Here is a 27,079-nt window from a genome sequence, read left to right as displayed (position 1 = left end):
TGTGATCTCTACTGGGAATATGGCAGTGTGTTTAACCTCTGCCCAATGGTCTACCAAAAACCTCACTATACATTCTTGGCGTTGTTGTTCAATGCTGGGCATTCCTTGGCTCTGTCTTCCTCTCACTGGTTGCATGGTATTCTACTGCTACCACAAGTAAAGTCCTCTTTCTGCATGGGTTCTGTGTTGTTACTTTCTAGCTGAGATGCTGTCCTGCACACCTTTGCATATGACTACTGTACTCATGTGTTACACTATGTATTGCCAGACCCTCGATGGGTAGATCTTCTGCAACTCCTAAATACATGCCCTGGTTTTGTTGCATGCGTTTGGGCCTCGTAACTTTTGTCTCAGTAGGTCTGGGCCTGGTTTGATTGACCCATTAGCCTGCTTCCGTACACTAATTGCTTCCAGTAATTTTTCTGAAGTCTACCCCATCATTATATGTCTCCCAGAACTGGTTGCTTCACCTGTCCTACAGATTGTGATTCACTCCTGCCCGCTTAAGTCTGCTTTTCTTCAGTCTTTCTTTTTTACCACATTGTGCTGCCACTACGTGCAGTTTTGTTCTTGAACATATCTTCCTTGCGCAGGTTTGTGTCTGTGCCCCCTTCCGGCTGTGGATGTGGCCAGACCTGGTGGCTTTCATAGGCGCTGCTTTCTTTTTAGTCACAGCAGTCCCTAAGCACAACTGTTATTACATGTAGCCTTGATGACCCATTTGATGTTGTTCTAGAGAGTTACTTGCTCTTGGCACTTCCTTGCTCAATACGCAGAAGAGAATGGCCACTTTCAGGCCCTCTGCTTTGAGGCTGGCCCCTGATTCTGTCACAGGCAGCTGAAAACGTTGTTCCTACCACTGCCAATTTTTTCTTATGTTTCCCTCCAAGGACATTTTTGCATTAATTGTTTATTCATGGAGTGTCCCTTGCTGTAGTGACTTCGAAGTGCCTCACTTTCTGGAGTTGTTTTTCTTTTTTCTTTCCTTTGATGGTTTTCTTTATCTTTTTTCTGGGAAAGATAAGTTTAAGATCTTCCAATACAATGTGATGTTTTTTTTGTTATCTCCTTATGACCTTGTTGTTACCTTCTGTGTGTTGCAGAGCCCGTGTTTGGGATACAAGCATCAACAGAAGGGACTAATGCCTCCTCCTGTAAGTACATACAAACAGTTCAAGTCTTTAAGAACTAGCTCTCCAGACACACATTTTCCTCTCTAGCTCCATGAATGGATAATGAAGTTATCCCAGAGATACAGTAAGTGACAGGGAGCAACCCATTTGTATATTGGGACTAGCAATATATTTTTAAGTGTCAGTGTTCGTGAATGCTATTGTATCAGTCTTTGAGCTTCAGAACCTGAGCCAGAGAGGGTCAAACCTTTACAGCCTGAGGGCGAAACGTATTATTTCAGAAAGGTCGAGGGGCCATACTCAGGCAGTGCAGAGGGAGAGGAAACCACCAAAGTCCCCTACTGGGAATTTCCCCATTGTGGGGGAGTCCCCAGCAAGCCCTCTGGCTCCTACCTCCCTTTCCTCAGCACATGGTACTGGAATGTGCAAAGCTTCAGCTACCCCCATCTGGAGCATGGCCCCTGAGGGTCCTTCCAAGTCTGTTGTCAGCTGGCTCATGTTAAAGCTTCGCCGTTTCTTCTCTGTTTCGACTGCCCTGGGTGGCTGTGTGGGGGAGGGGAGACATTTTTGCTGAGTGCTCCCTTAGGTTCAGGCAGAGCCTGCTGAGCTTCTACCCTGCTCTTCGTGGGGCTCCGGCAGCGACGTGGACAACAGAGCAGTAAAAGCTACTCTTCTCCCTCCTCTGCAGTGCAGAGGCAGCCAGCCGGGGGGAGGTGCTGAGCAGATGCATCAGGGAAGGGACAGCAACTGCTGTGACTGCTCCCAGGAGAGCTCCTGGGGCTGCAGGAGAAGCAGTGTGAAGCAGCTGTGGAGGTGGCTCTCCTACATCCTCCACGTCGTGATGGGGCTGATTCAGACCCTTCAGCTTGGCCATCGTAGGTTGCAGCTCAGGGAGCCACTTTTCCATTCCTGACAACGTGCACATAGTCGTCATACCACAAGCACCCTGGAGGGCCACAGTTGAGAAGCCCATACATCCACTGGACACCCCTGGCCCAAACAGCTAGCTTTTGAGCATTGGGAAGGCATCACTGTATAACTGATAGGACGATTGGTGGGGCGGGGCTCATCTTTCTCTGAACCGCTAGGAACTGACTACTGCCAAGGTGAATGGACCATTGGTCTGATGATCCCTCATGACAGTTCAAGTGTTTCTATAAAATGTATTCTGCACGGTATAGCAAACTATATATAGATGCCCTTAGTTCATGTTTAATAGCTACTGTAGGAGCATAATATGGCATTTTCAAAGCCAAATGCCTGGACATGGAACTCAGAATATTCTCCGTACTTAAAATGAGAAATAAGATTAATGCCAGCAGATTTTTTTCTAGCTATTGGATTGATTGGTGCTTTTAACTGTGTGTCAAGGGAAAATAAGAAATTAGGGGCTGGCAAAAATCTTTCAGCCTGCAAGGTCAGAGTAATAAATGGAATCTTACATTTTTGAGGTATAACAGCAGGGCAAAAAGACAACCCACCTGAAAGGCATCCTCAGGACTGGGTATTTAAAATAGCCTCTGAGACTTCCGCAGCCTAATTCTGCTCTCACACTGATGTCACTCCATTCAAGTCAGTAGAATTAAACAGGAAAACTGTTGAGAGAGCACAAGTAGACCCTACAGCCTTGCCCCTCGGGTAGAAAAAACGCTCCCAAAGCAGAATGGTCGTGTTTTACATTCGCTTTGCACGTGGGTAGACACTGACGCACAAGGCATGGCAAGGCGAGATGTTTGACAATTAGGCCCCCATATATGGCATGAAGTTGTTTAGGGTTTTTTCCTGATTTGACTGGGTCATGCCCATTTCACAGTAGTTGTTATGAATCTTGTAACAGCCACAGGAGGTAAAATAAACTCTTTCCTTCCACCACATTGAGAAGATTAGATGTTGTTTCAGAAAACATACCAGCAGTGTCGCCATCAGCCAAACACAAGAAAGAATCTCAGAACATTGCCCTGGCCTAAATTTTCTTAAGTGACCAGTAATTTAGGTTTCAGAGTAACAGCCGTGTTAGTCTGTATTTGCAAGATTTTAGGTGCCTCATTTTTGTGGGGACCCAACTTGAAACATCTTAAGGGTGCCTGGTTTTCAGTGGGCAGGTGCTCACCACTTTCTAAATGCTCACCACTTCTTTAAGGTGTGTCAAGTTTGGCACCCAAAAATTGAGGTGCCCTCCTCAAAATCACTAGTCCCTTTTAAAATGTAGCTATCGGTGCTTGTAATTATCCAACGGTTCATCTGGATCAGTAGAAAAGAATTCAGGTCAAAGCCTGTTCATATCTTCTTTCATCATGCAAGGATCTATGGATGATACTAACTTACAAATGATAGCGCTGTCAGGTGGTTTGTTTTCCAAATTCAAAGTAAATTACACTTGCAGGATAGTATCCATTAAGTTTATTTTTTATTATTCAATACTGAAAACTGAATTATAGCTTTTATTTTTCTTGTCACTGTAGTTCTGTGTGATAGAATTTCCCCTGCAGGATTGGATGAGCTAAGTGAGCAAATCACTAGTAACTGGAGCCCTTTGCACTATCATTAGCAAGGGCTGCTGAGGTCATCTGAGCAGTTAGGGAATGGAAGTCATTTTTCTTCTGTTTTTAGGGCTGCAGTGACCTGAAACAAATCCCTCACAACCTATGACTCTTTTCTGTATGATGCTGGTAAGAGAGAAGTAATTCTGAAACAAGACAACTCAGTGCCTTGATATCACGTGCTTTTAGTTAACTGCATGCTTAAGACCAGAAAGGAAAATTTGGTTGGCTTTGCAGTGTTAAGAGAATTGCTGTAAAAATGCTCTGCTTCATCGCCATGACAGTCAAATATTGTGTTGCATGGCCTTGCTCTTATTTTACAAAGTGTCCCTAAAGATGTATTCTTGCTTGTAAAATTATAATGTGGTGAGATTCTAAAGTGACCAAGTGCCGTGATAAGGCACCGGACAATTAGTGGAGTACCAGTCATAATCAGAACCTTGCACAGGAAGGAGCTCTGCAGCAAAATCTCTGCATGGGGAGAAGTGGGTGGGTGATCTCTGTGTAATGGATGTTCCATAAAGTGTTTTGCTGGGCACTATTTCTGTGTATGCTGTATTAGCACGAGGAAGAGTTTCTGAGCACTTTTGACCTGCTGGTAATCCAGAGGCTGGGATCAAGAAGGGGAAGCCAGTCATGTTGGGATCTCAGCCGGGATCAGCGTGGGGGAACTGTTTGCAGGACAGAAGAGTCAGATGGGCTTGCGGCTGAGGGGAGAGGAAAATCAGACCTGGGAAGGGCTTAGGTGGTTCTGCTTCATGAGGGTGGCAGGGAGTTGTCCAAGGGTTTATGGAAATGTGAGAGGCCTTGAAGTGTTGTGAAGAGACAGTGGGAGGGTGTGGTGGCTGTCATGAAGCCAGGGCGCCTGTTGGTTGGGAGAAAGAGAAGAAACTGAAGAGGAGTTTTCTCTTTTTCATTCTTCCACACAGAACAAGTGCCATCCTTGATGTTCTAGGGGTAAAACTAGTTCAAACTAATGAGCAATAGCAGTGGAAAACGTTGGACTTGAAAAGAGTCAAAACCTGTAAGAGAGTCAAAGGAAAGATAGAAACCTCAGGGGAGAATATTTGTCTGAAAGGGTACTGCTGAATAATGAGGATTCCTCACTCACAGGGATGCCTGTACTGATGCAGTGGAATTATTTCCGTATGGCCTTGATTCCACAAAAACCCCAACTTTATTTTTCCTAAAATAGATCCTCAACAGTCCTGTTCAGGAAGTCCTGGTTCAGAAAACCCATGTGAGCTACTTAACTGGGTGTTTGACCGTCTTTATTCTTGAAAAATAAAAAAAGGGAGAGGAAAACCCCACGCCTTTTTGGAATAAACTCTAGCCTTATCATTCATTAAAGACCAAACCCATGCAATGTGTGAGAAGGCAGAGTATTTGGGCTCTAGGTGGATGCAGTGCGAGGGGGGTTAGAAAGGTGAAATCCGCCACCTCCAACCTGGAGAAAGGATCTGGCAGCAATGCAGCTCTTGCCATATGTGCTGGTGCTGAGGCTGCAGCTGCACCCCGTGGCTCGAAGTGGTTTCCATCATATACAGGGTTTACAGTTTGGTTTATATTGTTCCAGCACCACTGGCTTCCTGGTCGTTGAGTGCCACTGTGTGGATTGAAATAGCAGCTGTGGTCCTCCGCTGCCAATTGTGTCCACTCGTCCGCATGCATCACTGCCCGCTGTGCAAGCGTGTGACGAGCCAGGCCCGAGAACTCTTCCAGGGTGTGCAGGAACTTCCGCACAGCTGCTCCTCCCATGGCCCTGCTGTGCAGCCTCTGTTCAGATCTGACGTGGAGGGCAGCACCTGGTGTTAACCCTCTGCTCTCTGGATGAATTTCACTTTATTTTCTCCTAAACCTAAATGACAAGAACGGCCATGCTGGGTCACACCAATGGTCCATCTAGCAAAGTATACTGTCTTCCGACAGTGGCCAATGCCAGGTGCTTCAGAGAACAGGGCAATTATCGAGTGATCCATTCCCTGTGTCCACTCCCAGCTTCTGACAGTCAGAGGCTAATGACATCCAGAGCATGGGGTTGCATCCCTGACTATCTTGGCTAATAGCCATTGACAGACCTATCTTCCATCAACTTATCTAATTCTTTCTTGAACCTAGTTATAGTCTTCACAACATCCCCTGGCAATGAGTTCCATAGGCTGACTGTGCACTGTATGAAGAAGTAGTTCCTTGTGTTTTTTTTAAACCTGTTGCCTATTAATTTCATTGGGTGACCCTTGGTTCTTGTGTTATGTGAATGGGTAAATAACACGTCCTTATTCACTTTCTCCACACCAGTCAAGATTTTATAGACCTCTCTCATATCCCCCCTTAGTCGTCTCTTCCAAGATGAACAGTCCCAGTCTTTTTCAATCTCTCCTCATATGGAAGCCGTTCCCTACCCCTGATCATGTCTGTTGCCGTTCTCTGGACCTTTTCCCATTCTAATATGTCTTTTTGAGATGTAGCAACCAGAAGTACAAGTAGTATTCAAGATGTGGGTGTACCCTGGATTTACATAGTGGCATTATGTTCTTTACTGTCTTATTATTTATCCTTTTTCTAATGAGTCCTAATGTTCTGTTCACTTTTTTGACTGCTGCTGCACACTGAATGGATGTTCTCAGAGAACCATCCACAATGATTCCACAAGATGCATCCAAGAGCATGCACAACTGGAAAAAAAAGAAAGCCAGCTAGCTCTAATAGTCAGTTTAGAGATGTGACATGTCAGCTAGCAGTGCTCATCTCTTCTATCCATAGATAATAATTTGTTCAATCCATCCTAGACATAGCTAGATATCTTCACAACTTTCCAGTTTTTCACAGTGCAATAATGCATTTTCCAACATGCATATTAAGCGGAGCAGATTCAGACAGACACAGCAAAGATCACGCAAAGGCATTCTGGCTGTCACACTATCTCAGGTTCAAAATTGTGCTTCCATTAAAATATATACACATTAAACAGCAAAAACTATATTGGTTGTATTAGGAGATTGTAGTTTTACAGTGTGTTAATATGAACTTACACTGTCAAAGATAACTGTCTCACTAGTCAGTAGCCTGCATATTAAAATGTTGTAAATGAAATCACATGCTTTTCGCTAGTGATGGGTGAACTGCTTCCGGCCAAATAAGAATAGGCCCAAACCTTTCTCCATCTCCAAATTGTACCCAACCCCTCCATAAAGATTAGTAAAAAGTGTGTGATAAGAACCTCCCCTGCACACTTGCTAATTATTTCTCTCCAGATAGATGCTCAATTAGGACAACCCTCTCCTGAACTATAATCCTTCTGAGCCCCACTGCCTTCTAAGTTAGCAGCAACCTCAGGTGGCCGTAGGATCTACAGCACAGAATGCACTGTCCTTTGGATACTCTTAATCATGCAGTCTTCCTTTTGAGATTTAGGAGCTGGAGATGAAGCCTCCTGCAAAGAGCTGGACAGATCCCTATTATCACAGGTGGGCACTGAGTTTTGGGATGGGGAAGAGAAGACTTTTCTGAGATAAAGCCAGGAGGTTTTTGGAGAGCTCTCCGAGTCTGGGGGCATCCTTACATTAGGGATCTACCCTTTAAAAATTACATTGTGGGGTTCCATGTACCCTGCTTCTCAGTGACTTTCCATTCCAGTTTGCTCCATCTACAAATAGAGTTGTTTTCTCTCTGCTACTCCTTCAAACTAGAGTCAGACTGGGTTCTCTCCTGGTATCATCACCAGTAATAAAAAATCAGGAAGCCAGCTCATGCTCTCCATAACTCCTGTGCCAGCCTTCTAGCCTTCAGAACAGTTGCCTGGGTATAAGTGAGGATGTAGTTTGATCTGCAGAACTTTATTATTGGTGAAAAGATGCAAGAGGGAAATTATAATTTATTACAATAGAACCCTGAGGCCTCAATCCAAAATTTGGGCCCCATTGTGCTAAGTGATGGATAAACACATAGTGAGAGACAGTCCCTGCCTCAAATAGATGAAAATCTAAATAGACATGTGTGGGAGGGGAAAACAAGGCATGGAGAGGGGAGTGACTTACCTAAGGTGGCAGAACTGGGAATAAAACCCAGGTCTGCTGACTTTCTGATCAGGGCTTGATCCACCGAACCACACTGCCTCCCTAATGCTAGTAAGGAAAGAACCCAACAGAAATATGAACACACTGAGTTGCAGTAAGAAAAAATATTTTGTGTTTGTGAAGGGAGCAAGCTAGAGCTGGTCTCTCGGGGAGGGGGAAGTAGGAGGAGAGGAAAGGGGAGGGTGGAAACAATAAACCTGGAATCTAATTTTACAGTAACTTTTCAGTGTTGACACCCACTTTGAGAGCTTTGGAGGCTTGCATAGCTTTTGGCTAAGCCTTCTGACTTCTGGATGCTTACCCAACCCTCCAAATGGATTAAGGCTTGCTCGCTGTTAGTTTTTCTGTAATTCAGAGAATAGATCATTTTTGGTTTGAAATGAACCATTAAGGCCAATAGAGTTACCCTGCTGTCTAGTTTTCAGAGATTCTACTTGTTCTGTTTTTTTTTTTTTTAATGCTACTAGCAAGAAAAGCAAAGGAAATTGCATTACAGCGAGGAGACCCAACAGTTACCCACCACTGATCATAGATCCATAAAAATACAGGCCTGGAAGGGACCTCAGTAGGTCATCTAGTCCAGTCCCCTGCACCCAAGGCAGGACTAAGGAATAATTAGACCATTGTTGCAGGTGTTTGATGATAAAGGTCTGACTAAAATCTACACAAGCAATAAAATGCAAAGCTGAGAGTGAAACTCAATTCTAAACTCTCTCTCTTTCGTATGTCTAACTATTGCAGCACCTAGTGTATGTAAGATGACCTGCTATCTGGAGACCCTGTAACATACAGGCTTATTGGGGTGTGTTAAGATTTTGAGATGGAGTTTCTGTCTTAATTCTGAGTTCCCTTAGTTTTATTTGACTCCACTGTATTCTGAGTTTAACAGATGTTCACGTTTAATACTCTCTCTACATTAGAAATACAAAGAAGATGGTGCAGTGGCTCCTGCATCAGTGTACATGTGCTCAGAATAAAGAATTGGAGGACAAGCAGAATAGAATAATAATAATCTATCATTTATTTACCATCTTTTATCCCAAGGGAGCTCACACTGCTTTACCGTACCAACAAAATATATTGCTATCACGTCACTTACCACTGAAATGCAGATACCTCTGGGTGAAACGACACAACTGTTTTAACAGTGCCTAGCAACACTGCACAGTCATTTAGTCCAGAGCAGGAAGTGAAGAATACTGTATCCAATTGAAACAGCTGAGGGAATTTAGATAGGCAGAAGGCAGTTACTCATATTGCAGTTTTGCTAGCATAGTGGGACTAACAACCCCAGCTCTTGTCAAAAGTACTACAGGATCTCTGACCACAAGTATTCAGGACATAATTAAGAACATAAGAATGGCCACACTGGGTCATACCAAAGATCCATCGAGCCCAGTATCCTGTCTGTGGACAGTGACCAATGCCAGGTGCCCCAGAGGGAGTGAACCTAACAGGTAATGATCAAGTGACCTCTCTCCTGCCATCCAGCTCCATCCTCTGACAAACCGAGGCTAGGGACACCATTCCTTACCCATCCTGGCTAATAGCCATTAATGGACTTAACCTCCATGAATGTATCTAGTTCTCTTTTAAACCCTGTTATAGTCCTAGCCTTCACAACCTCCTCAGGCAAGGAGTTCCACAGGTGGACTGTGCGCTGGGTGAAGAAGAACTTCCTTTTATTTGTTTTAAACCTGCTGCCCATTAATTTCATTTGGTGGCCCCTAGTTCTTATATTATGGGAAAAAGTAAATAACTTTTCCTTATTCACTTTCTCCACACCACTCATGACTTTATATACCTCTATCATATCCCCCCTTAGTCGCCTCTTTTCTAAGATGAAAAGTCCCAGCCTCTTTAATCTCTCCTCTTATGGGACCCGTTCCACATCTGAAAGACAGCACCTCTCCAGTAGCTCAGTGCCCCTAATATCAATGCAGGGGCATTGAGTCAGGGAAATACTCTGCGGCATCGTTCATTTCAGAATCAGCCCCCAAGAGTTTATTGTCGTCTCTGCTTTAGGGATTTTACAAGTGACACTGGGCAGGTTGAGATAATTAATATGAATGAATCTTACATTTCCTATTTAAGGGCAAAAGCTGGTTGCAGAAGGGATCACAAAGGAAACAGTTACAATCAAATAGTTACCATTTCTCAGACCTCTAGGAGACGCACAATCTTCAGTCGCCCTCTGGTTCTCAGTCCTTATGCGGTATTAAGTATCTGCCTCTAACTACTTAATTTCACAGCGTTTTCTTTAGCTATAATCTTTGGTTCTCCTTTCATTCCATGGGAGTTAGGTTGGCACTGCAGGTCTGAGCTGAATTAGCCAGTTCCATGAGAAAGTTTGTATACATCATCCTTTGGCTCACAGACAATTAATACAAAGCCAATTCTCTCCTGTGCCGCTCTCTCCAGTGGAGGTCAAAGAGGTAAAAAGCAGTGATTGGGCTGAGTGCTATTAAAGTTGGAAGAAGCTGACACTGCAGGAGCAGAGGAATAAGTGGAAGAGTTTATAATGCTTAAATACAGCTGGCAGCTTGGAAAGGATATTAAAGAACATTAGCTTTATCCATCTGCATGTTTTTTCTGTGTGAGGAATAAATCCATGAGGCTGGCACTTGACTCGTCAGTTGAATACGATTAGATGATATTCAGGGTCTTAGAACAGTCCCTCCCATATTTATTTCCCCCTCAGGGTGAAGGCTATGACCACTTATTCCAAACGGAGTGCTTTTCGAAGGTCACTGCTGATTCATAGTGCTGAAATGCACCGTAGGATGTCTCATGGCCTGTTCCCTTGACAGAACTCTAATGCCAGGGCCCTGTGAAATAAATATCCATGCAGTCTAATGCCAGAAGGAGCCACCATTGTGGTCATCCAGTCTGACTTCCTGCATAATACAGGCCATAGCCCCTCAAGCGATATGGATCTAAGTGCCTCGCGGTAGGAGCCACTTCTGAGAATTTGCAAAAAGAAAAGGAGGACTTGTGGCACCTTAGAGACTAACCAATTTATTTGAGCATGAGCTTTAGTGAGCTACAGTTCACTTCATCGGATGCATACTGTGGAAACTGCAGAAGACATTATATACACAGAGACCATGAAACAATACCTACTCCCACCCCACTCTCCTGCTGGTAATAGCTTATCTAAAGTGATCACTTTCCTTACAATGTGTATGATAATCAAGTTGGGCCATTTCCAGCACAAATCCAGGTTTTCTCACCGTCCGCCCCCCCACACACAAACTCACTCTCCTGCTGGTAATAGCTCATCCAAAGTGACCACTCTCCCTACAATGGGCATGATAATCAAGGTGGGCCATTTCCAGCACAAATCCAGGTTTTCTCACCCCCCCCCCTTTTTTCCAAAAACCACACACACAAACTCACTCTCCTGCTGGTAATAGCTTATCTGAAGTGACCACTCTCCCTACAATGGGCATGATAATCAAGGTGGGCCATTTCCAGCACAAATCCAGGTTTTCTCGCCCCCCCCCCCGCCCACACAAGCTCACTCTCCTGCTGGTAATAGCTCATCCAAACTGACCACTCTCCTTACAATGTGTATGATAATCAAGGTGGGCCATTTCCAGCATAAATCCAAGTTTAACCAGAACGTCGGGGGGGGGCGGGTAGGAAAAAACAAGGGGAAATAGGCTACCTTGCATAATGACTTAGTCTCTATTTAATCCTAAATTAATAGTATCCAATTTGCAAATGAATTGCAATTTAGCAGTTTCTCGTTGGAATCTGGATTTGAAGTTTTTTTGTTTTAAGATAGCGACCTTCATGTCTGTAATTGCGTGACCAGAGAGATTGAAGTGTTCTCCGACTGGTTTTTGAATGTTATAATTCTTGACATCTGATTTGTGTCCATTTATTCTTTTACGTAGAGACTGTCCAGTTTGACCAATGTACATGGCAGAGGGGCATTGCTGGCACATGATGGCATATATCGCATTGGTGGATGTGCAGGTGAACGAGCCTCTGATAGCGTGTCTGATGTTATTAGGCCCTGTGATGGTGTCCCCTGAATAGATATGTGGGCACAGTTGGCAACGGGTTTTGTTGCAGGGATAGGTTCCTGGGTTAGTGGTTCTGTTGTGTGGGATGTGGTTGTTGGTGAGTATTTGCTTCAGGTTGGGGGGCTGTCTGTAGGCAAGGACTGGCTTGTCTCCCAAGATTTGTGAGAGTGTTGGGTCATCCTTCAGGATAGGTTGTAGATCCTTAATAATGTGTTGGAGGGGCTTTAGTTGGGGGCTGAAGGTGACGGCTAGTGGCGTTCTGTTATTTTCTTTGTTAGGCCTGTCCTGTAGTAGGTGACTTCTGGGAACTCTTCTGGCTCTATCAATCTGTTTCTTCACTTCCGCAGGTGGGTATTGTAGTTGTAAGAATGCTTGATAGAGATCTTGTAGGTGTTTGTCTCTGTCTGAGGGGTTGGAGCAAATGCAATTGTATCACAGAGCTTGGCTGTAGACAATGGATCGTGTGGTGTGATCTGGGTGAAAGCTGGAGGCATGTAGGTAGGAATAGCGGTCAGTAGGTTTCCGGTATAGGGTGGTGTTTATGTGACCATTGTTTATTAGCACTGTAGTGTCCAAGAAGTGGATCTCTTGTGTGGACTGGACCAGGCTGAGGTTGATGGTGGGATGGAAATTGTTGAAATCATGGTGGAATTCCTCAAGGGCTTCTTTTCCATGGGTCCAGATGATGAAGATGTCATCAATATAGCGCAAGTAGAGTAGGGGCGTTAGGGGACGAGAGCTGAGGAAGCGTTGTTCTAAATCAGCCATAAAAATGTTGGCATACTGTGGGGCCATGCGGGTACCCATAGCAGTGCCGCTGATTTGAAGGTATACATTGTCCCCAAATGTAAAATAGTCATGGGTAAGGACAAAGTCACAAAGTTCAGCCACCAGGTTAGCCGTGACATTAACGGGGATAGTGTTCTTGACGGCTTGTAGTCCATCTTTGTGTGGAATGTTGGTGTAGAGGGCTTCTATATCCATAGTGGCCAGGATGGTGTTATCAGGAAGATCACCGATGGATTGTAGTTTCCTCAGGAAGTCAGTGGTGTCTCGAAGGTAGCTGGGAGTGCTGGTAGCGTAGGGCCTGATGAGGGAGTCTACATTGCCAGACAATCCTGCTGTCAGGGTGTCAATGCCTGAGATGATGGGGCGCCCAGGATTTCCAGGTTTATGGATCTTAGGTAGTAGATTGAATATCCCAGGTCGGGGTTCCAGGGGTGTGTCTGTGTGGATTTGATCTTGTGCTTTTTCAGGAAGTTTCTTGAGCAAATGCTGTAGTTGCTTTTGGTAACTCGCAGTGGGATCATAGGGTAATGGCTTGTAGAAAGTGGTGTTGGAGAGCTGCAGAGCAGCCTCTTTTTCATATTCCGACCTATTCATGATGACAACAGCACCTCCTTTGTCAGCCTTTTTGATTATGATGTCAGAGTTGTTTCTGAGGCTGTGGATGGCATTGTGTTCTGCACGACTGAGGTTATGGGGCAAGTGAGGCTGCTTTTCCACAATTTCAGCCCGTGCACGTCGGCGGAAGCATTTTATGTAGAAGTCCAGTCTGCTGTTTCGACCTTCAGGAGGAGTCCACCTAGAATCCTTCTTTTTGTAATGTTGGTAGGGAGGCCTCTGTGGATTAGTATGTTGTTCAGAGGTATTTTGGAAATATTCCTTGAGTCGGAGACGTCGAAAATAGGATTCTAGGTCACCACAGAACTGTATCATGTTCGTGGGGGTGGAGGGACAGAAGGAGAGGCCCCGAGATAGGACAGCTTCTTCTGCTGGGCTGAGAGTATAGTTGGATAGGTTAACAATATTGCTGGGTGGGTTGAGGGAACCATTGCTGTGGCCCCTTATAGCATGTAGTAGTTCAGAAAGTTTAGTGTCCTTTTTCTTTTGTAGAGAAGCAAAGTGTGCATTGTAAATGGCTTGTCTAGTTTTAGTAAATTCCAGCCACGAGGAAGTTTATGTGGAAGGTTGTTTTTTTATGAGAGTATCCAGTTCTGAGAGCTCATTCTTAATCTTTCCCTGTTTGCTCTAGAGGATGTTGATCAGGTGATTCCGCAGTTTCTTTGAGAGCATGTGAGAATTTGAGATCTTTGCAAATCTGGGCCTGTGCTTCTAAATCAGTAGGTAAAACTCTAAAAGCTTGGAGGCTCTGTTTAGATGCCAGGTTCCAAACTGAATAAATGTCTCACTAGGAAATTGGCCGGAGGTATCAACACTCTTTGTGATATCATTGTTCTGTTACCTTGTTTTGTGTGGAAACTGGCTGATTAACTGATTACAGGCCTGTACTAACCTTCTTTAACTGGTGGATTAATTGGGAAATTCTGTAGTCTTCCCCATTTTATATACAGTGAATGAGGCGAAGTAAGGTCGTGAATTAGGCTGAATGACTCTTGTCTTGTTCACTTCATTAGTTGTGTAGTGTGGTGTGCTGTGACTGATGCTGGCATGTGTAACTGAGATGGCAAGAGCAAACGGGACAAATGCCCACTTTTGTCCAAAAAGTGGGGTGTGGAGGAACGTGTGGGAGGCGAGCGGTGATGCCAGCCCTGCGCCGGGGGAGGCAGGGCTCTGGTAAGCGGCTTTTGCCAGCCCCGCACGCTGTCCCATTTTCCCTTTGGGAAATATGGTCACCCTACCAAAACCCATGGAAGTGGATGGAAAACTCGTATTGGCTTCAGGGGGCTTTTGATCAGGCTCTTAACCTCTCAGGGTGGGATCGTCATAAAGCTCAGCATTGGCCCCCCTCTGCTCCAAGGGTAAAAACTCCCATGGACTTCAGTTGGAGCAGAGATAGGCCAAGACTGAACACATTTGAAAATCCCACCAGGTGGAAAATGGGAATAATCACACCTCCCTAGCTCCCAAGGGTGAGGTGCTCCTGTACATTGGGGACGGTTTGCACCTATGTAACTCCTTTCACTTCACTAGAGTTATGCTTGATTTCTACCAGCATGATCGAAATTGGGCCAGCAGTGTCTGTGCTGATCGCGTAATTATAGACACCCTGTCGCAGAGGGATATGTTGTCAGGCTTGACCTTAGCATTTCTATTGCTACATTATGGATTCCACAGGAGGAAAAAATCTAAAGCTGTCACTGTTACAGTAACAAATAGTCAAGGTCTTAGGCTTCCCTCTGGCTATCATCTTTTGGACAGCAGTTATTACAATATCTAGTAGTACTGGGGCAGGCTTCTCTGAATTATCCCCCTTTTTAATTTTATTTTCAAGGCATAACGATAATATAGATGGAATAAAGTTCCATCAGAGCCAATGGTGTTAGCCAACCAGAGATCCGCTGAATTACAGCAAAAGATGTGACCTTGACAGGATACAAGCAATTCAGACATTCTGGTGCATCAAGATATGTCATTATGCTGAAATCAAGAATGTCTCTGCACTCTAAAAAAGCATAACAGAGCCAAAACGCTCAATTAAAGACTGAAAACGGATCCTCGTAGAAGTCAAAACTTAGTGTGGAAATGCTTTGCATGAAGAACAATATTTGTGTTTTAATTAAGTAATTATAAATTGCCCTAAAATTTAGGAGACTGACACAATGGAATTCTAGCTACTATATATCTGTCTCTATCTCCTTCCCTCCCTCCCTCTGGGTTTTGTATAGGTGCTCATCACTCTTATGAACCCCTGCCACCTATGATTGGAAAAGCAAAGTTCCCAGGGGACTTCATGAAGTCTTCTTTCTTTCTTTTCTGTTCAGAGGAGGCTCTATTTGTCAATATCATTCTGATTCTGGTAGGAAATCCTTATCAAAGAGGAAGGTCTTGCAATGTTTCCTGAAGGTGGTCTGGCTCTGAGTTACTCCACTCTCCCTGAAAGTTTGTACCACAGCTGTGTTCCCTTTGATTCAGAAGCTTGGATCTCCATTTGTCATGTGGTGCATCCTGGGCTTTCTGATCTTCACTGTCCCAAAGGAATGCAACTGTATTGGCAGTCCATGAAGAAGCAATCTCTAGTGTAGCTGGGAGATGATCCAGTAATGACTTTGTGGGATTAGCATCAAGTGGCAGTGGAAGAAGATTCAGATCGAGGGATTGGAGCATAAGGTTGATATATGCTGATGGCAGCCTAACCTGTGTGGGAGGCGGGTACCTGCATTCTGCACAAACTGGAGCCTTTGCTTAGCTTCAGATAGAGTGAATTATAGTCATCCAGTCTGGAAGTGATAAATGCATGGATCACTGGCCAGGCCATTGCCTGAGAGGAAGGGGCAAAGTTTATTAGTGAGCAGTAGGTGAAAGAGGTTATTTTTGGTCATTAACATTTAACACTACCTCATCACCTAAGCTTTGTAATGTGTCAAACAGGATTCAGAGGTATCAGAGGGTTAGCCGTGTTAGTCTGTATCCACAAAAACAATGAGGAGTCCAATGGCACCTTAAAGACTAACAGATTTATTTTATTTGGAGATGCAAATAAATCTGTTAGTCTTTAAGGTGCCACCAGACTCCTTGTTGTTTTTGAGGATTTAGAGAATTTGCACCACTTTGCCTTCAATGAAAATGTCCTAGCTAGTTCTTCAAAGTGTTTCCTCTGCTAACCAGCATCAATTTGGATTTGTTCTTTGAAAGATAAATTAAAAGATACTGATTAATAGAGAAAGATAACGAGATACACTGCTAGGTTTGGAATAATTTGTAAAGTTCATCGTTCTAAACAAATGTTTGTTTTAAAAGCAACTCATTGAAATATTACCTTTTGCTTAAAAAAAATTGAGTTACACACTCTGGGTTATGTTTTCAAAGCCACATATATAAAGAACTAGATGCACAAATATTTTTAATTGGCTCAAGGGGCACTGCTTTGGAAATGAACCTATACAATATGCGTACTCTGTCACCAATATCATGGGGATACCAAACATTGCAATTGAGACATGACCTGGATCTCCATTGGGCCATATATATAGCAGCTCTAATCATGGGAATTAATAGGAACCTTGTTCCCATGCACTTCTGTTCTTACAATGCAATGAGAACTATGCTAAACTCTCCTCCAATAGATATTACCCTTCACACACTTTGCATCTTTTTCCTTTGTAAATTGTGAAATCAGCTGCCTTTTGGTAACCTCTTCTAATTAGATGCAAATGAGAAAAGTTACATCTCCGGTGACTTTCATTTTCAAAATGTTATTGGAGATTGTTTGCAGTTAATGTATTTTTATAATTCATGTTATGGCTTTTCATAAAACTCTACCTTTTACACAGAGTAGAGACAAACAACTGTACTTTATGTAGCAATTAAAGCACAATCACTTAAAAATACTATTGTTTGTCATAATGTATGTCCCTCTGAATACTTAAAGGTAGTTGACTAGTTGGTAATTAAGTGGCATATCTGCAGTATCTTAGAAATGCATGGCAAGTTGGCACATACAACCCATTCAGATTGTCAGGAAATAAGCTACTACCCTGGATCAATTGTGATTTATGAATCATGGATGTATGCATCTGAGGGGGTGTCAATGTTTTTCTTCAATAAATATATAAATATATAATGTCTTGCATGTTCCTTCCTATGATTTTTTTTTCTTCTGACTCAGTGCTTTTTAGGTTAGACATTTCCCCTTTGTTAGGGATCTACAGATAAGCAAATCTAAGGAGCTGGTATAGACCTCATTAGAAATTAAGTAAATCTAAAAGTTTAGTTATCAAATTTGCCCTTTCACATCACCATTATAGTATAGGGCCGGATTCTCTTCTGCACCTAGACCTTCTTGCTCCAGGGGAGGGGAGCTTTTTATGGCCCCTGATTTTCAAACTGCCCTGGCCCTCGTGTGAGTTAGAGCAGCATAGGGGTTTCTCTAATTTCTGACAACAGGTGTGGTACCTACGTGACCAGATGAGCACTGGCCCCCGTCGTGGCCCATCCCTCCCCTGATATGCCACCTACATCAGGGTGAGGGGTAGTTGGTGTTATACCAAGGGAATTCTAACCTTGGCCGCTGGCACCAGATTCTGGATTCTTTATGATGCTCAGGGGCAGAGAATCTGGACCATGGTTTATATTCCTGATCCCAAGCCAGCTGGGGTTATGAAGAGTTTTTCCAGACCTGAGAACTTGTCTTCCAAGATTTAGCATGGAAAAGCTTTTTTACCATAAAGTCTTAAAACTCAGAGTAGAGGTTGAATGTGGAAGTGTTTGGCTGGGCACAGGACTGGATCTGCAAGCATCCTGTGTCTGAGGTTATGTTCTCATAATGCATTTCTACGTGGAGTGGTATTAGCATCAGAAATGAAGCTCAGATAATAAAGTCATGATCATGACAAGTTCTAAAGTGCAGAGGATGGAACAGACCACACATTGACTTTTATTAGTGACATTTACTCTGTTAGTATTCAAAGTTACATGAACTGAAATTATTAATAATATGTTCAAATTTTTGACAAGGTATTTTGGAGATACTGTCTTTGGCGTCTAAAAATGTGAGCACGTTTGTTGGCGTGAATTACTATAATGGTTGATTTTTTAATAGAAAAAGATAAAGCAGCATTCTGGGGAAGATATTTAACTTCCTACAATAAACCAGAAGGTATGTTTTTTTTTTAACAGGACAGTTACACTGATTGATATGTCTTGTCTCCACACAGACTTGGAGAACACAGAAATTCCCATATTGGGTCAGACCCATGGTCCCTATAGTCCGTGTCCCGTCTCTGACAATGGACAACCCCAGGTTGTTCCTTCTGAATGTCTTTAATGCTAAGTAACACAGCCAGGGATGTTCTCATTATCCATGTCTAATATGTCATTGAATTCTACTGAGCACTTACCCACAAGGATATTTAGTGGCAATAAGTTCCACAAGCTGGTTCTGAGTTGAGTTAAAAACATTCAGATGTAAATGCTTTGTATATTAGTGTAATTGAATGTCATCTCTTCTTCTTCCATTATAAGAAAGTAAATAGGAGTGCCAGATTTTACCTTTTCTCTACCATTCATTATTTTGTATTCCTTTAACATGTTTTTATTATTTAAACCCATGTAAATCTGGAGTAACTCCACTGAACTCATTTAGACGAGATCAGAATCTAACCCATGAGCCCTTTCTTAAAATGTTCAGTAACAGCTCTCTCCCTCCATTCCTTCTGATAGCTTTCTTTCCCTTAAAATATGTTCTAGAACATGCAAAGCACTTGGATAAATCATTTTGTGCTGCTTATTATGTACAGGTAATTGTGCGTATTAATTGCCAAGTACTGAAATAGCACTTTCTGTGACATGTAGAAAGCTAACAGGCCTTTCCCCACAATCCTTCTCTACAGCACCTCCTCAGGGCGTGGGTGGTTACTTGAAATAGGAGTACATCCCAGTGCACTATGGAACTGTTAGTGCATGGTAGCAGGGTCTACACAGCCAGTTAGCAGGCTAGTGCACTGAAGATTCACACCCTGGCTTGCTGCGCGTTAAGTCACTGTGTAGACAAGACCTTGCACTGGCCCTCAACAGAATAAGTGAATTTCACCATAGAAGACAGGAGCTGAGCAAGAGCGCTGTGGTAACACAGTGCACCAGAGCACGACTCTTATCGCTTGGCTACACTGCAAAAAGAAAAGAAAAAACCATGGCCACAAGTCTCAGAGCCTGAGTCAACTGACTCCAGTTTACACTACAGGCCTAAACAGAGCAGTGTAGACTTTCCTGCTAGCGCTGGAGCCAAGGCTCTGAGACCCTCCCCGCTCCCTGGGTTTCAGCCCAAGTCAGAGCATCTACACTGCTATTTTTAGCCTCATAGTGTGATTCCTGTGAGCCCAAGTCAGTTGACCCGGGCTCTGAGACTCACTGTTGTGGCATTTTTTGCTGTGTAGCTGTACCCTTAGGGCTGATTTCTTCTTTTTTTAATATCTGAGTTATGCATGTAAAATATGCCATAAAATTGTGGGTAATTGGATATGAATTGTGCATGCAATGACATAGTCCTACGAGGTAATACTTGTGCATTCATGACCCATTACTCCCCCAACAAGAGCGCAGTGATAGTGAACAGGCTTGGAGGCAAAGACTTCAATTCACATATGCCAGTGAGTTTTCAACATATGGGCCCAAACAGCACTCCTCCATTCAAGGAAGGGATTTGCATATTGGAGGGATTATTAATTATTACCAAGCAGCCTGCTTTCCTTTTCATTCTTTACAAATCTGTTACTTGGGATGATATGTGATCTTGGCTAATTTTATTATTCTTAAATGTCTTGTTGACATTAAACTGTCATTCACCGAAACCCGCAACCAGCTGTGATAAAAGACAAACATTAAAAAAGTAGAAAATAAGCCCTCCCTACACTGCAGAACAGCACATCGGGAAAAACCAGCTCTCCTTGAAACCCCTTAGCTATGCGCTAACAGTTTTATTCAAATAAAAAAACTAATTCTTTTTAAAACTTGTTTTAGAAAAACAGCAACTCTTCACTAACACTTCTGAGGAGTTAAATAATTCAAACAAACATTTGGTTTCTCCATCATAAAAAACTATCATTCACCTGTTTTATTTTTTTTTTCATTCATTTTCTTTTTCGTTACAAACTATCAAAGGCAACAATTTGGTTGCACAAAATGGCACATGCAGTTTTTACAAAGTACTAAGAGCCAGATTTACAAAGGTATTTAGGCACTTAGAGAGGCAAGTAAGCTCCTAGTGGAATTTACGAAGCACCTGAGCAAGTTAGGTGCCTAATGCCCACTGAAAGTCAAAGGGGTTTAGGTGGCCTTGCTCATGGAGCACATTTGTAAATTCCACTAGGTTCCTACATTCATCTTTAGGTGCCTAAATACCTTTGTAAATCTCACTCCAAGTACCTACATTTTTGAAAAGACATTTAAGATTTGGTATGCCGATTAGATGTGGTTTTGGTGCTAAATAATGCCTGGGACTTCAAGGGGACAGAGGTTGTACCACTTTTCCCTTTTTCATCCTGACCAGCTTCATGATCTTTCATAAACTTTCCAAGATAAAATTGTAGCTTTGCTACGACTGAGTGTGCACAGGAACACAAGTAAGAAAACTCAGCAGTTTATCTAATGATAAAAGCTGAGTAATATACCAAAGAGCAGAACAGAAGAGTGACTGTTCTTTTTGGACAGACGTAATTGCTGTCAGGGTCACATTCAGTGCCCATCTGCTGTGGTGGTCAAGCGTTCTAGGAACGATGTGAGAGAGGTGTAAAGCATCATGCACACAACTGTAACATTGTAAACACAGGAAACACAGTTAGGATAGCAGTGACAGTAATAAAAGAAAGAAGAGTATTTCCATCCATGAACAATTACATACATGGTGATGGTGATGGGGGGGCAGAAACAGAGGAAAATGATTCCCCCCAAAGCGGTTGAAATATTAGTGGATTAAAAGTTAAACTTCCATCTCCTTAGCTCTATACCAGCCCAGTCACTGATCACATATACATCAACCTCCCACAAACCAGTCTTGCTGTTCCTCCCTTTGTTGATCTGGCTGGAGAAGAAAGTGAAATTGACCAGCTGTACAAATGGTGTATGTGAATTCTGACATCACACAAAAATAGTCAAAGAAAGATAAAACTTAGGAATTGCCAGACTGGATCAGATGCTTTGTTCATCTTGTTCGGCTGATTCTTCAGAGGCAGGTGCAAGAACCCCATGCAGTAGGAAGATGTTGGAATAATCTGCCCACCAGAGGATTCTCTGGCTGACCCCTAATAATTAGAGATTGGTGTAATCTCTGAAGCACAAGGTTTTATATCCTTCTACAACTTTTCTTCTAATCATAACTGTCAATATACCTTTTAGCCATTTATATATCCAATTTCTCTTAGAATGTTGTTAAATTCTTGACCTCTACAGCAGCCTGTGGCAATGAGTTCCACAGTCTAATTATATAGTGTGTGAAGTTGCTCATAATGAGCCCTGTCCTGTATGATGTCAGTAATACCCTCAATTCCCATTGACTTCAGTAGGAGTTGAGGGCCTCAGTACTGTGTCATGCCTAATATAAACAAAGGGGTTGGGGAGGTGGTTCGCACTAAGCAGAAAGTGACCAACTGAAGTTTTTGTCTTTCCTTTGGCTCCTAGCTCTCCTAACTCATCATTTACCCTTACTAGAAGGAACCATAGCCATGGCATATGATCATATATTGTGGCTGAAATCATGTGTCATTTTCAAAAGTCATGAAACTGGATCATCCATGACTGATACAGGAGCAAAGGAATTGCCATATCACATGAGAGCAGTGATCCATTGATTCCAGTATCCTGTCTCTGCCTAGATGATTTAGAGGAAGGTGCAAAAAAAAAAAAAAAACCCTAATAGGCAATTTAGGAAAACCTATTGTCTGGAAATTTCTTCCTAGTCCCCCCTTGGTTCATGCTTGGCTTATGCCCTGAAGCATGAATGTCTATATTCCTTCTATAAATCGTTTGTATGCTATCTGATGCCACTTGTAGACTTTTCATTTTCCATACCAATATTTAATTCATTTCTGAATCCTACTAAGATTGTGGCCTCAATGGCTCTAAATGAACAGGTATTTTCAATGACACTCCCCCCTAAAAAAGTTTTTTTCTACCTCTATCTTGCTAGGAAACTTTGGCCATTTCTCCTTGGCCATAATGATCCATGAAGAATTCTAGAAGTATAGAGGGGCACAATTTTCCTGTACTGCCAGCAGCCAACAGAGATTCTTCCTTAGCTCAAGTGGTAGGGGGTTTTGCTTTCCAAGCAAGAGGCATTTGGCTACTAGGGTGTTAGATGTGATGTGAGAACATAGACAATAGAGGAAGGGAATTCTAATCCCACAGTCCTTATGGAGTGCTGAGTGACTGGTGTGCATCACAGTAATTGTAAGGTTCCTAGGTGACTGTTGACTGGCTACAAGGTAATCTGTATGATATATGTATGAATTCTGTGTGTGTCTTTGTAAATACAGTAAATATGTACAGCACATAGCAGGAGAAATTCACCTCTGTGCAGAGGGCCAGCGCAACTAAGCTCTGGCTTATCCATAATAATTTGGAAGGTATCAAATGTGTCTTCAGAATTTGCATGCTTAGTCTGCCTTGGGGAAGGGGATTGTCTTGGTGCAGATAGAGCTTAGATAGCAATTTATTCGTCATCAGGGCAAGACAGTAAACCCGACTCTTCATTTCAGGGAAGGGTGAATAAGGAAGGATGCATTTTCTGGCAAACCAGGGGATCATGAGCCTTAATCGTTTCCAGATGGGATTTCCATAATTATGTCTATTTCACGCATGATGCATACTTTTACCATGAGGAAATGTACAGGTTTAAGGTGGAACATTTGTGGAGAGGGAGGGGAATCATCTATACAGATGCAATTTTTTGTCTCTGACAGTCGTTTGGGCTGCACCAGTCAGGTCTGAAGTTCTAAGTTAATTGCCTGGGTTTTATAACTCACATATGAATCGACAACAGCAATTTGTTTCTGAGATGATTGTAACTTTGGAATTGATATTCTCTCTTCCCTCACCACAAACCTAAATATTCCCCTTTGTTTTTGTTGCGTGGGAGGCTGTGAAGAGAGCTTGCAGCTACTTGCACTTGGTAGGTGAATGAAAGAAGCGTTTTATAAGGCCCCACAATGAATTTGCATACCTTCTGTGATCTTCCACGCGTCTGCTCCCGGTAAGCATATCACTCTTGTTTACTTCAAGTACAGCCCCACCTTAGATTTTCCAGAAATGCTCCTTTGCTTAAAAATTCCTAAATCCTTCAATAACATGAAATCTGACTAAGCAAATGCAGAGGTGAATAAACAACATTAGCACAAGAATGCGTTTAATAGGTGTTCAGCTAAGACAGAGGACTGGATGGTCCAGTGGTTAGGCCTGGGGTTTGGGAGACCCAGGTCCCTGCTCTGGCAAAGACTTTGTGTGAACTTGAGCAATGGGAGTTAGGCACCTAAATACCTTTGAGGATCTGGGGCTTCACCTCTTTGGGCCTCAGTTCCCCATCTGCACAATGGGGATAATAGCACCGCCCTACTTCACAGGGGTGTTGCCAGGATATGTTAAAGAATGTGAAGTACTTAGTTACCACAGAAACAAGGGCCAGATAAAAATGACAGAGAAACCAAATTATGATCCTATTCTAATCAAGAGGAGTTTGGGCTCTGATTTCGGTGGGACCAGGATTTGGCTAAGCATGTGACAGAGTAGGTGCATGGGACCCAAATACACAACAATGGCATAAGTGGTAATTTAACCATTGATGTCAATGGGGAGGCAGGTATGTCATTCAGCAACAGACAGATGTTTTCAGAAGTAATTTAAATGCTCTTTATTACACAGCTAAGGAGAATTTTTTCTTAAATTATCTGATGGTCTTAAAGACCTTGCTGTTTGTGTGATGCTTAAAGAAGATGCTCTAAATCCACATTCCGTATTACGGCATTAAAGGTTTGGCTCATGGCTTTATAGAAAGAATGTTGTTTATTGCTCAATAAATCGGGTTACTATAATTGTAAAACTTCTACCTGCATTTCTGATCAGCATTTGAAATAGCTAATTCCTGCAATCGAGAACATAGAAACCAGTATAACATTATTGCAGCATTAAATTAACGGCAACTTTGTCAACCACAAATGTGATCCTATATGAATATTTTGCAATACAAAAATCCCTGTGAAACAGTGCATATGCTGTAAAGAGTTGCCTCTTTGGCTTGGCTGGTATACATCTTTAACAATGTAACGGCTTCTTCAGATTGTTTTCACTTGTATAACGAGTGCAGAATTGTAGTTTCAAAATTTGCCGCCATTTAATAACACCTTTCCTTTTAATTTTTTTTAATATTAAACAGCTTTTGATGTAACATACAGCGTTTCACACACACAATAAATGTCATGTTGTTTGAGATTTTGTTTTGTTTTTATTTTAAATGCAGGGGGTTGCTTCTAGGAAAGGTATTTGTTACATTAGCAAATGAAAGCCTTCCTTCTCCTAATAGGATTAGACCAAATAATTACAAGAGGCTCTCTATGCCATCCCAGCGCTGTTCCCCACAGTGGTGCTGAAGGGCCTCTCTAGGACACACGGAGGTTCAATGTCAGAGTATGGCTGAAAAGGTTACATTTAATTCATGGCCACTTGGGAGAGATGGAGTCACCTTCAGATGAAGGGCTACAGTTCTTCCTGCCATGAGCCCCAGTACACCTAGCCAATAGGAACAGGAAACAACTACTTAAGCCTCAAAAATACCACCAGCCACTAATGGTGGAACTAAGGCACTGTTGCTAAGGGACTATAATTAGCAGGGAGCAGGAAGAAATTGGGAGTTTAACCTGGTGCAACACCATCGTCTCACCATGTAGTAAGGTTCACTTTGCGAGACCTGGAGGGTTTGTGTAGGGTTCCATGGAAGCGTTCTGCAAGTTACTGCAATGTTTGTGACATACTTCAGCAGATGGCCCATGGAGAATCCCTAAACCCAAAGATTGCATTATGACACTGGGTATACTAGAATAGGAAGCTCCTGCAAGTGCCATCTATCCCAGGTACTGAGCGCCTCACACTCATTAGCATATTTGTATTCCCATCATCCCACGTGATGTAGGAAAGTCTGTTATCCACCTTGTACAGATGGGGACCCAAGGCACACAGAGATTAAGGCCCAGATCCTCAAAGATATTTAGATGCCTAATGGGAGTGAGGCACCTAAATACATTTTGGGGATCTGGACCCAAGTGACTTATGCAGGATCAAGTCTGTGGCAGAGCAGGAAATTGAACCAACATCCCCCAGGACCCAGGCTGCGCCCTAATACTGGACCCCTGGATCCTACCATGAACCTAATGGATCTATTTTATGGTCTCTCGGCAAGGACCCATTGTGTGCACATGTGGCATCCCCCTGAAATCAGTAAGGCTCTTCAAGGTCCATGTGAGGAGTATTGGAGAGCCTTCAGCATTAGGCCAGCATCACACATTCGCCTGCTGCTGTTTATAGATTTCACAGCTAAGCACTTGTGTCAAGAAGTCACAAGTTCCCTGCAGAAATCAGCTGCCTGAAAAAAGGTGAAGTTCGTTTTGGGAAGAACAAATGCAGCCTATCAGGAGAGGACTGATTTCCTTTTTATTATTTTAATTAGTTTGTACCGTCTGCAACCTTATTACTTGTTTAAGTCTCATCTCCCCTCCCCTCCCCCCGCACTTTGTTACTTAGCCTTCATTTCAGGGCTCAGCCTCTGCATCCATATTTGTATGTGGCATGATCTGTTGCCCATGATCAGCTTGGAAATGAAATCTGAAAGGCATTATTTCAGAATGTGTGCACAGATGTCAACTTGACAGATACATGTCTGCAATGGTAGGTCATTGCTTAGCATGCCAGGAAATGAGCATTTCTGGCTTGCCTGACTACCAGTTTGATATTCCTTGAAATCCTGGACAAACACAATGATTTTTCTGAATAAAAAGCACATTGTTTTAATGGGAGAGGGGCAAGAGTGAAATGCCTCACTAAAGGCCGTCATTTACTTTTCATCTTGGCCACTAAATTAAGTGGTGCCATCTGCAGTTGTTTTCCCCACACACCCTCTGGAGAGCCCTAGCTTGAGTAAATACATTTGAACATAATCATATTAATAGATCAAAGGAAATATACAATCTTATTGTCACAGGTTAATTGTTACTGGATCATTCTTCCTGTTGATGGTCTACTGTACTCTGTCTCAGTAGCGAATTCAGACCGGCCTTCTATTCCTAGCGCTGTTTTTTGTTGTTGTTTTAATATTTGTTATTACTTAGCTATTTAGTTTGGCAAGGTTGAAATCTGTCCACAGCACCTAATGCACAAGCAAGCTTTCTATTGCCAATAGCTGTAACTTACCACTATAGTGGTAGGTAGCATGCCTGGACTTTCTCGACTCTGCATCCACATAAATAATGCATTCAGCTTCCTGTAACTACAAGAATCCACAGAGTTTTTATTGCGGGAGAGGGGAGGAGATAGGGGATGGACAGTGGTGGAAACAGCTGCAAGTAATTATTATTACTGATTAGACTCCAGCTGCATGGGGTTTTTTAATTAGCCAGTGTCTAACCCTAATGGATACATTGTGATATTTGTTAATGTTTGTTAAGTATGGAAGGTTAAGGAATGAACTTTATTCTCTTCTGGCACACACACATGCACCAAATCCCCTGCGTTCTTTTAGCAGGGCTAGTTATTGAAATTCTGGCAAGGAACACTCATCCAGCAGCATAGCTCCAAACTTTGTATCTGATTGTTTCTTAATTATCTTGGTTAAATGCAAGTCATCATAGAAAAGCAGCTTC

General features: G+C 42.8%; 1 protein-coding gene across 10 annotated transcripts in view; it reads left to right on the top strand.

Annotated features, from left to right (window-relative positions):
- Nucleotides 1-27,079, top strand: part of NRG1 (neuregulin 1) — a 703,230-nt gene that overhangs the window by 531,282 nt on the left and 144,869 nt on the right. For 8 of the 10 annotated variants that reach the window (XM_073345922.1, XM_078852973.1, XM_073345920.1 and 5 more), the window contains one exon: nucleotides 1,104-1,154. The exons of the other annotated variants lie outside the window; for them this stretch is intronic. In XM_073345922.1, the coding sequence (XP_073202023.1) occupies nucleotides 1,104-1,154 (51 nt within the window). The remainder of the gene's footprint in view (nucleotides 1-1,103; nucleotides 1,155-27,079) is intronic. 10 annotated transcript variants of the gene reach the window in all.

Source organism: Lepidochelys kempii, chromosome 5 (genome assembly GCF_965140285.1).
Source record: "Lepidochelys kempii isolate rLepKem1 chromosome 5, rLepKem1.hap1, whole genome shotgun sequence".
Taxonomy (NCBI): domain Eukaryota; kingdom Metazoa; phylum Chordata; order Testudines; family Cheloniidae; genus Lepidochelys; species Lepidochelys kempii.
This window is presented reverse-complemented; position numbering and strand designations above follow the sequence as displayed.